The 15786-nt window shown below is 34.2% G+C and overlaps 1 protein-coding gene across 1 annotated transcript in view; it reads left to right on the top strand.

Annotated features, from left to right (window-relative positions):
• The window catches only part of Lrp1b (low density lipoprotein receptor-related protein 1B), a 1427040-nt gene that overhangs the window by 904427 nt on the left and 506827 nt on the right, over positions 1-15786 (top strand). Inside the window, exons 33-35 of the mRNA XM_013517439.1 lie at positions 4852-4992; positions 9315-9440; positions 10930-11061. Coding sequence (XP_013372893.1) covers positions 4852-4992; positions 9315-9440; positions 10930-11061 — 399 coding nt within the window. The remainder of the gene's footprint in view (positions 1-4851; positions 4993-9314; positions 9441-10929; positions 11062-15786) is intronic.

Raw genomic sequence — 15786 nt, 5'->3', positions numbered from 1 at the left:
TTTTTGGTTTTGGTTTTTCTCCAGTACCGGGAACCGAACTCACGACCTTGCGCTTGCCAGGCAGGCGCTTTGCCACTGAGCTAAATCCCCAGCCCCAGTCCTTATCTCTTTGATAAGATAACATTTCTTTATTCAGTTATGTTTTAGTAGGCCTCTGCCTCCAAGGACAGACCCATCCTGAGGTACTGGGGGTTCAAATTAGTCTGTACAGTTTTACACAAATAGGAGACACAGGGGCTGGGGATTTAGCTCAGTGGCACAGCACCTGCCTGGCAAGTGCAAGGTCATGAGTTCGATTCCTGGTACTGGAAAAAAACAAAAACAAAAACCAAATAGGAGACACATATATGATATGCAAAATATGAGCATGGACACCAGCTTCCTTTAGTAGGAAATTAAAGATTGAGGTCACAGGATTTAGCAGTGAGGTCTGTGGATTTGAAGCTTAGTTGAACAGGAGAGTAAGAGATGTGATACTCCTGCTGCTAAACAATGACTGAAACACTTCAGATGCAATCTGCGGAGGCAGAACCTAGCAATAGTCTCAGAGGTGTGCCATATGACTCTAATATTTGCCTGAAGTGAAGACAGAGTAAACCAGCAGCACCGTGCACCTGGGGATGTGTCACCACTGTACAGTTTTGAGGGCCTGTGTTAGACCTACACATCATGAACTCTACACTGCGGCCCGACAGTCTGTGCTGTTACAGCGATCGCGGTGAGCGCTGTTCATGCTCAACTTTGCAAAGCTCTTTTATAGATTACTACTGAATCCACACCCCAGTACCCTCCTTAGTTTTCTTTCAGGGATACCTCTAGTATTGCCCGGAATGAAGGACGTGCACGCCCTTGGCTGTATGTCCTGGGCTCTACTTGTTTCCTTAATAACACAGTCTTCCTCTGAATTTAATCCATCTTCCTATTTTTGGATGTTTAGAGGCCCACCATTTCTGATCAATTTTGAAGTTGCCCATCGCTTTTTAACTAATATCTGGCATCATCCTTCTCAGGTCTAGATTTTCATTCAATCACCTAATTACAACACACTTTCAACCCATAGCTACTATGTTTTATTACCATGGCCTTCTCTTCTATTTCTTGTCCTTATAGGTTTATGCTTTTTTCATTACTTTCTTATAAATGTTGGTGTTCTAGAAGTGTATAGAGAGACTAACAAAGGTAAAATAAAGGACACACAGCTGAATTTCAATTTCAAATAAATTTTTTTGTGAATTCTAATAAATTATTTTTTACTTATGTGCAACTCACATTGCATTTGCATTGCAGTGTATAGAGTCACTGAATGTCATGGGGGCTGTTAGATCCTCAGTATATTGCAGGGGCCCGAACACTGAAATTTAAGTCATATTACCTGGAACTGAATAAACTTAATGCTACATTCCTTCAGTAGGACCTTTTGAAGGTTACCTGACTTTCTATTTCCTTGTGTTTAACAGAAGGTATATTAACACATCATCTTCTATTTATAATATTTAATTTAAATAAGGCGATATTATTTATGTTCAAGAACCTTATGTTCAGGATCTCATTTATGTTAAAAAGTTCTGGAAATTAATAGGTATTCATTAAATATGTTTTCCTTTACCTCTTTCCCCTCCTGTCTCCAGCCATCCTTCCCTCTTTCTCAGTATACACCTTGGAGACTCTGTGGCAGAAACAATTTACCTTTGCCTTAATTCCCTCTTATATTTTACACATGTATTCAAAATCTCTATTAGTGAATGTGGTATTTGGCTAGGACTGCCATATTGAAGTCCCACAGACAGCGGGACATACAGAAATGGATATTTTTTCACATGTCTGGAGGTGGGAGGTCTGAGGTCAAGGTGACAACGGGCTTGGTTTCTTGTCAGTTGCTCTCCTCACCAGCAGGTGGCCACTTCTTTCTTGTGACCTCTCCTGTGGCATCACTGCACCCCAAATTTTCCTTCTCATAATACCAGTCAAGTGGATTAAGGCCTTCCACAAGGACCACATTTTAACTCAGTTATCTTTGTAGGCCTCTGTCTCCAAGGACAGACCCAACCTGAGGTACCGGGAATTCAAATTTCAGTACAGTGTATGGATTTGGAGTGTGGTTACACTTAAAGCTGTAATAGTGCGTCAGGGATTCTTGTACTCAAGTACACACAACTTAAGCAGTGTTTGAATTCAGTAATGTCCAGCATATTCATGTTATTAACAGTGAGAGACAGAAATAAAGTTGAAACAAACTAATAATGATGAAAACAAAGTTCTTTATGTCAGAGGGATCTTTAAGCAAGTGTTATATTTTAAAGGAGATATTTAAAAGAAATAATATCCACAGGGAATGATGAAGCTGACCTTATTTAAATATTTTTTAAGTTATGAATTGTAATGTGAGATATTTGGTGGGGCATTTATTTCCCCAGTCATTTCTTGGGAACTTAGGGAACCTCTACATCATGTTCAGTTCAAAAGAATGCAAAGTGCTTCAAAGAAGACCAAGAATAACAAGGCTGGATCCTTGTTCTCTGGAGCTTTCATCTGTGCCTAAGGAGTCAAAATATGCACAAGTGAAACAAAGAGAGAAAAAGCAACATTTACATACCACGCAGGGATTCTCTCTGCAGAGACCTTAGAGCCAGTGAGTGGGAAGTAAGACTGTGAGTTAGTGAGAAATACTTCTTGGGGATTAGGGTGATATTTTTGTATTGGATGGTGAGTACAGTTTAGTTATGCTTAAATAGAGGTGTAGATAAAAGTGATAGAATTGTGTTTATATTTTTCAGACACTAAAAACTGTCATTCATTTCTTTTTCTATTTGCTTATTTTATATCCCTTTCTCACTACAATGTAGTATTTGTAAAAGCAGTGATCTTATTTGTCTTTTTCTTTGTCATTTCCCACCATCTAGGATAGAATTTTAAAACAATAAATACCTCAATTAGTCCATCTATTGCTAATAACACAATAGCACAGACTTGTAAATTTTCATTAAAAAAGATTTTTATTTTGTCTCATGGTGCTTGGTACAGTTCCAGTGTTGAGGGATTACATTTGGTGATGACTTTTTTGCTGTCAAGGTCCCTATGGGTTATAGGGACATCATACAGAAATAGACAAGAAACACAGGAATTTTCTATCTTCACATAGAGATTTATTCTTGTTCAAGACCCTTTGCATCCTGAAGGGTGAAGAAGGTGAAGAAGCTCATTCACTGAAGCACACTTGTAGGTAGACATGTTTCAAAATGAAATTGCTGAATTCCCAGTGTTAAGACTTTTAGCCTCAGTCATTCATTCATGTTCCGGGAGTGACATGCTTCATTCTAGGATATAAAAACAGAGATTTATTTCTAATTTAATTTTTACATGCATTATATGGCATTTGTTAACTTTAGATATCATGTGTTAATTTCCTTATCTGAATTATAAAGCTGTAAACATTTGTGTTATTTCTATTTTTCTCTTCCTTTCAACTTTTTCACTTATAACCTTTTGGTTATTGTGTCAGTTATTTTCTAACTATGTATTATAATCAGTGTCAATTTCCTTTTATGTTTGGTTTCAAAGTCATCTTTTGATCTTCATTTTGTATGATGAGAATATTTTCTTTCTAATCTCAACTTCTTGAACACCTGTAAACAATTTCATTAACTATGCTTTTATCTTACAGAGAAAATTTCTTAATATTTACATCCTGCACTACAATCATAGAAATTATTGTATGCTTTATCCAAAGGCTGGTTTTAATAATTGAAAATAAAGAGCATTTATTCAAATGATAGGCTTAGGTCAGGGTTAGGTAAGGGTTGTATTTGCTTCTTTCCTGATCCGGTGTTTTGACTGAGTCACCGCAAAAGAGTGTTGTCATCAGCGGAAATTACATTATCCTTCTTTTTAACTCACTACTCTGTGTTTGAATCATGATTTTTTGCATAACTTTTATTTTCTTATAAAATTTCTGGGGTGGTGGTTATGTGATCACTCAAGCACGTTCAATTAACAAACCTGTGGAGGGGGCTGGGGATTTAGCTCAGCTGCAAAGCGCCTGCCTGGCAAGCTCAAGATCGTGAGTTCGGTTCCCGGTACCGGAGAAAAACCAAAAAAAAAAAAAAAAACAAACCTGTGGAGGAACTGCCATAAACTGTATAAGAAATAAAAGCAGTAAAGAGGAACCGGACCTACTGGTGCATTTGAGTAATCCTAGCACTATGGCAGGCTGAGGCAGGGGGATCATGTTATTGAGCTGAACCTGGGAAACTTAGCAATTTAGCAAGTACCTGTCTCAAAATACAAAATGCGAAAAGGCTTAGGGGATAGCTCAGTGTGAAGACCCTACATTCACTCTTCAGTACTAAAAAAAACAAAAATAAAAAGAAGTCAAGAATCCAGTAATGTAGAGTGCAAAACTTACACATTATTAATAAATAGAAGGTGGGAAACAGTATCATTTTGAAATACTTTTAGATATTTTGTTGGATTTTGTCATTTACTTACAAATATAGTTCAAAACTACTATGTTCAAGTCTGTAAATAATGAAATCCATGTTCCATATTAATTGGAAACTTACTTTTATTTTTATCTATATAATATACATCAGACAATATGTAAAAATATTAATTATATCGGGGGAAAAACAAAACCTTAAAGTGATTAATCTCTACATGGGGAGGGAGGAGGACCATCCGAACAAGAAAATTTCAGTATGATTTGCATTTTTAGAAGCAAAGGGAATTTTAGTGTTTCTCTTAGAAATCATTTCAAAATATAACAAAAGAAATCAAAAGCATATTTTCATGGCTATTTATGTTATTTAATAAGATTACTACATTCTCCTTTAAGCCTTCATTTCTCTTTCATAGATAAGAAGCTCTGGTGGGCAGACCAGAACTTAGCTCAGCTGGGAACCTGCAGCAAAAGAGATGGGAGAAACCCTACCATTCTGCGAAATAAGACTGCTGGGGTTGTTCATATGAAAGTGTATGATAAACAAGCCCAGCAAGGTAAGGCAAACTGACATTTCTTCCTTTCTATACTGTTGCCTCAGCTTAACAACAGAAGGTTGTCATTTTTATTTCTAATAAAAAAGGAAGAAAAATAAAACTTTTGCTTAATACAGTAGGAGGAATGTTTTGAACTTAAAGTGGATAATAAGCTTTCAAAGCACTAACAAAGCTGCCCTAGGAATCTTAATTTATCAGGTCTTCAAAGAAATCTCCTTCCTAGTTGTTAACTAAACCATAAGAATAAGAAAATATATTCCTGTGAAGTATGTACAACATGTAATGAAGCCCCGAACAGAATGAACTATGATACTTGAACTATATGTACCTAAAACATTACACATTCAAAGACACTACATTGTCTGGCTCTAAGCATTTTGATTTTTTGGTTTTGTGTGCCATGGGGTATGAGTGAAATTGAGTGCAAGAACTAACAGATGACTTACATGGGTGGAGTTGTCACACTGCCCAGTGGCAACTGGATTAGAGATGCCAGCCAGTACAGCGCCACATCTGCTAAGCCTTGCGTAGTTTCTGCTTCATGGTCCATAACATTAACAGAGCTCCTCCTGAACACATGAAGCCTTTTCTTTACTCTACTTCTTATGTTAGTCTTTACTATGTGAGTCTTTAACTTGGCATACTTTTCCTCTTTGGAAAATTTTTCAGAAAAACAAATTGCATACTAAGAAAGAGATTTCCTCTGATGGATTTTGGTCATGTAGACCAAAGCAGACAAGGGTAGGATGAAGAATCTAGAACCAAGGGGACCAGTGTTTCTGCAAACAGGTGCCAACCACCCAGCAGGCAAGACTTAGGGGCAATAGCAGTTCGGAGTCCATGTATACAACAGGAGGCAAAATGGCAGCCAGATGCCTTGTCTCTGCACAGCACGGGGCAAGCTTTGGTCTGGAATCTGTACATGCAAATGCCAGAGGGGAAAAAAAAATTACTTGAAGAGAACATACTTGTTTTGAAGATGAATTTGAAATGATTGTAGGACTCCTTTTATTGTTAAGAATGCATTAACACCCAAACTCTTATGTCCAAATCTATTCATTTTATGACTTTCTTATTACTATCTACCAGTTCAGTAATGGCACAGCATCTATATTGAAATACATAGTTTGTTCAGGAAATGTAAGTCAGTGGTAGAACACTTCCCTAGCATGTATAAAGCCCTGGTTATAATTTTTCAGCATGGGAATCAATCATTAAATAAATACATAAATAAATATTACTAGCATCCTGTACACTAGGAATAGGTTATGTAATTGAGAATAAAGTTTTGATAATTGGTAAATAAAGCATATCACAACATATTTATATATTTAATAGAATCAAGTGTAAAAGTTATAGCACTGTTGTGAATCATGGCATCATCTACATATGTGTATGAGGTTAGATATAAAAATACAATATAGAAAATACAACATAGAATGAAAGGGAGACAGAGAGGAGAGAGGTAGAGAGGCAGAAAAAGAGAAAGACTGAATGAATATGAATTTCTTTTTTATTTTTGTCTTTTAGAAACAAAATTTCTACATAGTTCGGCCCAGGCTGGCTTTAATCTTACACCAATCCTGCCTCAGCCTCTGAGAACTGGGCTTTGAAGCATGTGCTACCACACCTGGCCTTCAATTTCAAATGAGGCATTGTTATAGATAGCTAAGTTAGGCAGAAACATTACAGGCAGTCAGACAGGGCCTGTAGCATGTAGATGTCAGTGATATAATAAACTAATTTTTGAGGCTGGGGATTTAGCTCAGCGGCAAAGTGCCTGCCTGGCAAGTGCAAGGTTGTGAGTTCTGTTCCCGGTACCGGAGAAAAACAAACAAATAAACTAATTTTTATAGTGTCAGAGGCTTGGAGGATTTGAGGCAGGGTCTCCCTAGGTAATTGAGGTTGGCACTGAACTCACTGTGTAGTCCAGGTTGGCCTCAGTATCACTGCCATCCACTGGCCTCAGCTTCTCAAATGCTAGGATTACAGGTATGTGCCACCATTCCTAGATACAAGCACATTTAAGATACAGTGAAAATACTGTTTAACCAGAAGTATATACTGATAGCAGCATCTACATTAAAGACAGTGCCATTAGCAGAATTACTACAGGTGGTTTAAAGCTTCATTAGTATGAAATATGAACAGTTTAGGACTCTTTGAGGTGTTACCGTTACTACCTGTTTGGATTTCAAAGTACGATTAGCTTCTTCATTAATCATTTCTGACACAGATCGCTGGAGAGTTGAAGCTCCTTGTTAGTCAGATGAACTTTCTAGCCCAGTAGTCACTTAGAGCAGGAAGCAAGAACATCAATATCATTATACAATAGAATCCAAGCTAGTACACGGTACTAACTTGATAGATAATCACTACACAAATGACTAGTTTAAAATACACTGCAATATTTTCCCGCCTCCATTCATGCTTAATAGAAAAGGTGCTTATTGTAAAATATGTGCACATTTATTATTACTTTTCATTTTTTTCTCTCCACTGTTCACTTCTCTACCAGTACTGTAGATGTGTTGTTATTAGTGCAACACACAATGTGTGTTAGTGTAAAATATAATTGTTAAAATATGTTAAATTTATTATTTGTCAATAAAGTACAATCTATTGATATTAAATTTGTATTAAAAATTGTGCCATCTCAGAAGGTCCTTTTCCTGCTTCATCCACATACTTCTGCAATTATCAAGGCTATATGCCATCTCATTTTCTCTTATAAATTTATTCTCTTCTGTGTCCTCTTTTTCTCTGTGTCGTTAGTTCCTTATATTTCCTCTGCATGAGGTGCTCCATCAGAATGAACTGTTAGTGTCATCTTTAGGTTTCTTCCCAGCCTGTGCACTTTTGCTGGTAGTTAAAACCAGTCTACATCTAAATCCATACCTACATATTTGCATTAAGCTAATATATAATGGTTTCTAACAATGAAATATCTATATGATATTACTGCCAATTACAATAAATCTTCATTAGAAATATCGGATGTCTGGATTTTCATCTTAAAAATCAATTTGAGAAATTGGGAATTAAGCAACTATTCTTAATTAGTTTATATAGAAGATAAATAAAATCATATCAAAAGTAGAATTTACTTAAAATGGAGTTCGACATCAACTAAATAATAGGTTTAGAAGACGAGCAGAGAGTGTAGCAGTAAATCTCCTGATGAGAAACTTCCCAGATTGAGAGTATTTCACATCAGGAATGATAGTTCGTGACAAGTTCCACTGAAGAGTTAAATCCCACCAGACTACCCTCACTTCAGATGATGAGAAACAATGAATTGCACTGGTACTTTGAATTTTCCGTAGGGCAGTATTGATATGCCTTTTTCATCAAACTTTTTAATTCACAGCGAGGTTACTGTACTTCAGAGTTTGAATATCTAGTAAATGGCACTTCGTGTCCTAGAATAATAAAAATGTAAAAATGAGATGTTTAATGGACTTGCTGCATAAGATTATAAATTACTTAACTTCATGCTACCAGCTGTAATTAGCACATTGGGGCTAGTAAATTCACTGAGTGTCTTGCTAGAATGCTACTTGTGATTTATTGACTAATATTTAACATTTGCTACTATATAGAAAGAAGGAGAATTTTTTAATATACCAGTTAATTAGATGTCTCTTGTGAGAGTGTTTTCCACGTATTATGGGAACATTATGTTTCTAGGCATGGAAAAATGTATTTCCTTCATTTTAAAAATAAATAAATAGATACATGTATATTTCCTTTCTTTTAATGACAAAGTCTTTGAGTTGAGTTAGTAATATATTTAACTATTGATAGGACACTTATAGATAAAAAATATTCTTTTGTCAAAGAACTAAACATAGGGATGAAATGAAATTTAAGAACCAAAAGGTTTCTTGATTTCTATGATTTTTTTTTTTTTTTCTGTCTTTTTCATAGTCTCACTATGCAATTCAAGCTGGCCTTGAGCTCACTTTGTAGCCCAGGCTGGTCTGGAACTTGTAACGATCCTGCGTCAACCTCCTGAGTGCTGCTGAGTTCTGTGATCTTAAAGTATTTTTAAAGTTGTATATCAGTCCTCAGGACAAAGCAATGTCCTTATACTTTCTGTAACTAAAAATACTTTTGTTTCTTTTTCTTGGAGGGCACTCTTCAGCTTTAAACTACTGCTTTAACCTATTGGAAGGAGTAAAATGTGATTGTAAACAATATGAAACAGTTACATTTAGAAATGGTTAGCATAGACCTTTGTTTATGCATTGATTTTAAATAAAACTATTTTTAAAATTTGTATTTCTCTTAAAAATTTTCTCTGCTTTCCTTCTCTGCAGGCAGCAATTCTTGCCACCTAAACAATGGTGGGTGTTCTCAGCTTTGTTTGCCAACCTCTGAAAATACGCGAACATGCATGTGTACCGTGGGGTACTATCTCCAGAAGAACCGCATGTCCTGCCAAGGTATAAGTTCAAGGAAAACTTTGGCATTTACTTCATCCATCATCTACCATGAAGATTTTATGCAACCCAAGTCAGTTAAAATCAGTAAAAATAATGTTAAGTAATCATCAGACCAATGGTACACTGCATCATTTCATACAGGTTGAATTTCAATGGATTAGAGATATTTGAAATATCATTTTTGTTATTAATATTATTTCCTAAATTTTAATTGCCTTCAGCAGCTTCAGTTAGTACCTAACTTTGAACTAAGGCTAATAATTTCTATGTTCAAGTTGAAAAACAAAATTTGAGATAAAAAGCTGTGGGATTAAGGTACAATTTGAGTTTGGTTATGTTTATTTTCTTTCAACTATTTTATAAAAAGCATCAGACAGATATAGACCTAAGGTTTGCATAACTGAGGGAGAAGAATATTTCTCCAAAAGAAGCACAACTGAAACAACCTTTCTTTCATTAGCTGTAATAGTTCCAAAGAACTTTGGTCCTAGAATGATCTTTTATCTCATATCAGACCTTAACTTGGATGTTACTGTAATTTATTTTAGATTAAATTTAATATTTACTTATTTTAGATTAAATAAAATATTTATATGACACTTATTGCATGCTAACCAGTGTTCTAATCAATCTATGCATGTTAATTTTCGAAGTAATTAGATCTCTTATTATCCTCATTTCATAGGTGAGAAAAATGAGGTTAGGAGAAGTTATTTATGTCTAAGTCATATGACTAAAAAGCAGCAGAAATAAATTTAAATTCAGGCATTTTAATCTGAATAAGAAAATGTTCATATTGTACACACTTCTAGATACATATTTTCTAATATATTCATAATATTGATAAGCATTAGGCAATGAACTTCTTGTAATAAGACTATATGCCTGCCTTTTTCAGCACCAGCATTTGGTGCTTAGAAGTAAGACATATATAGCAGAAATTAACTAATTTTATTGTTGATGCATTCTTATTTTTCAGGAAGAGTTTAGAAGTTTAGGGATTTTAATATCCCTTAAGAAATCCAAATGAGTATTAGAACAGTAATAGTAATATAGCTACCTAAAAACAAAGTTTATTATCCTATAAGAGGAAAGAGATTCTTGAATTTAGAGGAGGGGGAATGAATTTTGATTGGGAGGCCAAGTTTTCCAGGGATTATCTACTTCATTGCTTATGAAAGTGATGTCCACATACAAGGGGCCTCATCCTCACCTGTGAACTTCATAGAATTTCAAATTACTGGGCCCCTGCCATGGGGCTAAACAACATGGTTTAAAAAACCATCTAGGAGATTATGATGCATAAGGAAGTTTCAGAAGCATAGATCTCCTACCTTTCCACCAGTCAGGAAGGATAGTGTGCATTAAAAAAAAAATCAGAAATAGAGGACTAATACAAAATTTATTAATTTATATTGATTGCTAAAAATAATAGTAATGATATTTTTTGATTTTAATATTTGTTTTGGGCTTCCTCTGCCACCTTCAGGTATAGAATCATTTCTTATGTACTCCGTTCATGAAGGAATCAGGGGAGTACCTCTTGAACCAAGTGACAAAATGGATGCTTTGATGCCTATATCAGGAACCTCATTTGCTGTGGGAATAGATTTCCATGCAGGTAAATAGATTTTTATTCATAATTCATGTATGGTCTTCACATGATTTATTAAACATTATAGAAATATACATTTCTATCTCTACTTTGATATTAAAAATGAAAAATAAGGTGAATTTCAGATTAGGCTTTAAACTTAGCACAGATTGTTCAAAATATGCTTTACTTGAAAGAAATAAAATATAATTTTTCTAAAGTTTAACATTTTAATTGCAAATGCAATAACATGCTACAATTACCGTTTGTTTTCTTTTTATTTTTATTTGTCTCTTTTTTTTTCCTAATAACATTTTACTTTGGTTAGTTATAAGCATAAAGATATTTAATGCTTTTTGGTCTTTTATACACTCAAATATAATCTTATTTAAAATGTTTTTAAGATGTAATCATCAATTTTAATGTAAGCAGTAGCAAATGAAATTCAAAGTAATGAAAAAGTTTAAATGCTATTTTAAACTATTTTTATCACAGTATATGTAGTTTTGGTGTCAGATTTTACCTTACTTCCTTGTGTTTTAATAAATAGTGAAAGAAATCAAACTGAATGTTAACATTTTGCTCTGGGTAATATAAATGAATGTTTAGAGATTAATGTTAGACACTGTTAAACTGAAATAAGCAATCTTGTACTGATTGCTAAATTAAGACATAGTACAAATATTAGGTATGTCTCTCTTATTAGCATTTAGATTTATTACTCCACACTTAAGAGTTTTAACTTATAAAAACAAATCTTCCAATCTCTCAAGTAAGTTGTATGTTTCCTGGGTTACTGTTTTACTTTTGATGACATTCATGGATGTTCCTAGTATCTTTGTAAACACTTGCTTTTATCAAACATTAAAATACAAACATCCTCTTGGTATATTATGAGGTTAATAATATCCCTTAGTTATTGATGGTTGATCAGATCTGCAATCTCTTTAACAGGTGTATAGCAAAGGCTAAATAAAAAGAAGTGAATGGAACGATTTCAGGGCTCCAGGAGGATCAAAACCCTCTCAGGGGTTCCAGATTATCTCAGGCAAGAACTTCTCTGGGTGGCCCTTATTTAGTTAGTTATCAAAAGAAGGGAGGGGAGCAATCAGGAAGGGTGGAACCATTCAAAGACTTCTCCAAGTAAGGTATTAAGTTAATCTACCCTGGAGTGAGATGCCTGAGGCTATAGTCTTTAGCTAGTTGAGATCAGATCCAGGTGTCCTTAACTGTGATCTTGTTTTATCCTTTGAGACTTTCTAGTTTCATTCACCATTACAGGCTTTAGAAGGGATTAGTGACTCACAGAGGTTTACTTACTAAGAGTCCACCGCCCATCTCCAGACAAGGAGCCTAAGCCTTGGACAGACCCACAAGCAAACATGGAAAATCAATTGGTTAATTTAAATCCTGTTCAGGGATGCTTTGTATTGGTCTCCCTCAGGACATAATGTTTAGAAAGGAATCTTTAAATTTTTTTAAAAAATCTTTGCTTGTGAGCATATGGACTTTTGAAATTAAGCTTACTTATTCTCCACTCTGATATTTTATTTAACCCTGTGATAAAGAAATTCATGGCTAAATTTAATAACTTATTTGAGATCTTTGAAAATAGTTTAAAGGTTACTTTTCTTAGGTAAATTATCTGGCACTAAATGCTTGGAATATCAGAAAGGCAAATGTCCTACATTTTAAAAAATGCCTTTCCCAAAAGGAAATTTAGACAAATACTGTTTATTTTATTAAAATTTATGTGGTTTTTTTTTGGTTTTTCTCTGGTACCAGGAACCAAACTCACGACCTTGCACTTGCCAGGCAGGTGCTTTTGCCACTGAGCTAAATCCCCAGCCCTATTAAAACTTATGTTGATTTTAATAAAATAATATTAGTGTGACTTTTGATCAAACACTGTTCAAATCAAGTCATTATTCAGAAATTTCATTATCTTGCAATGCACGTACACATTGCCTTATGTGTACATAATTTGATTTTAAATGTCCTGATTAGGTCATTAGTAAATCTCTTATATCTTAAGGGTAAACTGATTATTTGGATAAGTTAAATTCGCTCTCTGGTTTTATATTAACCCAGAATAGGTAAAGCTAATATGTTCCAGGGAAGAAAGTAATTTTATTTGCAGAGTGTAATAGTCTCTCAGTTTCAAAATGACCCCAAATTATTACTATAATAATGTTATTTCATATAAAAGTAGCTTTTATTAAGAGGAATTAGGACCATATTTTAAATTTGCATTCATAGAAATTTCTAGAAAATCTTTCTTCTAAATGTTAAAATATGTAGGTATATCGAATAGTAATGAAGGTATAATGTTCAAGAATCTGTTAAAATCTCTGTTAATCAGCAAACAAAGTAAAAATGTATTTTGAAACCAAAGAGAGTAGTCTAGAGGTTAGCAAGAGAAAGCTGGATTCTAATGATAGCAATCATTTATTAACTCTGTGACGTTAGATAAGTTCCACAACATCTCTGAGCCTCAATTTCCTTGTTTTGAGGGGGGGGGAGCATGTGCAGAAATATTTGAGTATATAAAAATATTTGACACTGTCAAATATATATGGGCATTCAAAAATGATAGCAACATCAATAGATGGTAAACAAATTATCATACAAATTATTATCAACAAATTTGTCATGATAATTTTACAAACATTTAAAATACTTAATTAGCAAGAATTTTGTTTCCCTTGCCTCATTCCTGAATATATTTTCTATTCAAATATTTATGGACAATAACAGGACTTTCTTTACTACTTAGGGTCAGTTAGAATACCTCATAAAATTTCCCCAGTGATGAAGAATGTCATCATGATTATCAGTCTGTAGGAAAGATTTTTTTGTTTGTTTGTTTTTGTTTTTGTTTTTCTCCGGTACCGGGAACCAAACTCACGACCTTGCGCTTGCCAGACAGGCGCTTTTGCCACTGAGCTAAATCCCCAGCCCCCGGAAAGATTATTAACAATTAGTAACACCACCAGACACCTACAGTTATTATGTGAAAACACAGGAAGCTAGCATACAGGATTTAGACACTGAGCCAACTGAAACACTCATGGAGATAAGATGGTGGTGCTGGTATCAAGAACTTGCAATTGTCTACTCTATAGTCTGATTCTGTTTTATGGAAATATCCTAGGACCAGAATAAGTGTCAGCAACTTGACTTACAATATTATAGATAATTTCTAAGTCCCGTAAATATCTGCAGAGTAAAAAGAATGAAAAATAATTGGAATACTTCTTGGAATAAAAACAATTTTTGATGGATCGATCCCTATTTTTTTAAATGTGATTTTCATCTTTCACTTGATTATAGTTCTTCTAATATTATTTTCTTGCAGATATTATATTTCTTCCTTCACTAATGACATTCACTTCAGGAAAATACTGTTACTGATAAACCTTGGACTGGTTCATAATAAAGTTATAAATAATCATAACATTCAATTAATGAAAATAACTCAAACTCTCTCTGTTGTGTATGTTTTGTGTTCTACCTCCACAGTGGTGGTGCTAGACAGAATATCTTCATTTTAAAGTTTTAGTAAAATTCTAAGGTGAAACATGAAAACCTCCAGACAGAAAAAATGGAAACAGTGTAACATGAATCAGAGTATTTTACATTCAACCTCTTCAGTTAATCAGTGGTAATAGAATTTGGTCAAACCAAAATGTACTTGCTTGACTTTTTTTTTTTTTTTCACATTTAAGCAGAGATAATAAGGATGTTTATCCCCACATACTTGTCATATGCAAAAAAACAGATAAATTATATTTCATTATAGGTAGAAGGAGTGGAACAAGATCACTTGTTAAGTACAAGTTTTAATATGTCATTTCTACAGTTTACAGGTATATAGTTAAAACCTGTAAATATTATAAGGATTAACAGATCAGAGTTTTGTTGGATTTAGTCCCCCCAAATTAAAATACTTTTCAATGAAAAGATTTTGTTTAGTAGTTGAAGCAATTTTCGATACTCTCCACAGAAGAAAGAAAACCCTATGGCTAGATTTAAAATGTTTAAAGCATTTTTATCTCTTCACTGGAAAAATGTATTCCACTGGGGGAAAAGCATTATTGAGCTTTGAAAATCCTTGCCTGCTGGGTGGTATTCCTTGTGATGAATGAATACCACATTTGATGCTCTAAAAGATATACTTCAGTTAGGAGTCAAGCCCTCAAAACAACACTCACCGCTCTACTAGTTATGTAATCGTCAGTAAGCACATAATGATGTGTTCACTGCCCATTCCACTGGAGGGTATCTATGACTTTCTCTTAATAATCAAACAGTAAGTTCTTACTTGAATCAGTTATTAAGTAGTTGTTGCTACTCAGAAAGTGGTGATTTGACAATTTGAAGCTTATATATTCTTTATCTTTTTTGTTCTAATTTGGGTCATTCAACACAAAGGAACAAATAAGAAAGTGCTGAACATCATGGTTAAATTGGTGTGGTGGCTCAAGATAAGAAAGGGTAAATGTGTTATTTTGGTCTCATTGTTGGGCGTTCATGATGAGAAATATTTGAATACGTTTTCATACAATCACACAGTGCTGTGTTAATAAGACAACAAGTGTACTAAAGGAACATGTTATGTAGTCCCTCCTCATCTGTAGTTTGAGGGAGAGTATGCGACAAAATACCATTTCAGTATTTACCTAGTAGAAATTAGTTATTTACTTTAAAAATGCCTGCTTAATAGTCCTATTACACTTATAAACATAGTAT

This window comes from Chinchilla lanigera, unplaced genomic scaffold (assembly GCF_000276665.1).
Source record: "Chinchilla lanigera isolate Chin_1 unplaced genomic scaffold, ChiLan1.0 scaffold00039, whole genome shotgun sequence".
Taxonomy (NCBI): Eukaryota; Metazoa; Chordata; class Mammalia; order Rodentia; family Chinchillidae; genus Chinchilla; species Chinchilla lanigera.
Note: the sequence above shows the minus strand (reverse complement) of the source record. Positions and strands in the feature narration are given on the sequence as shown.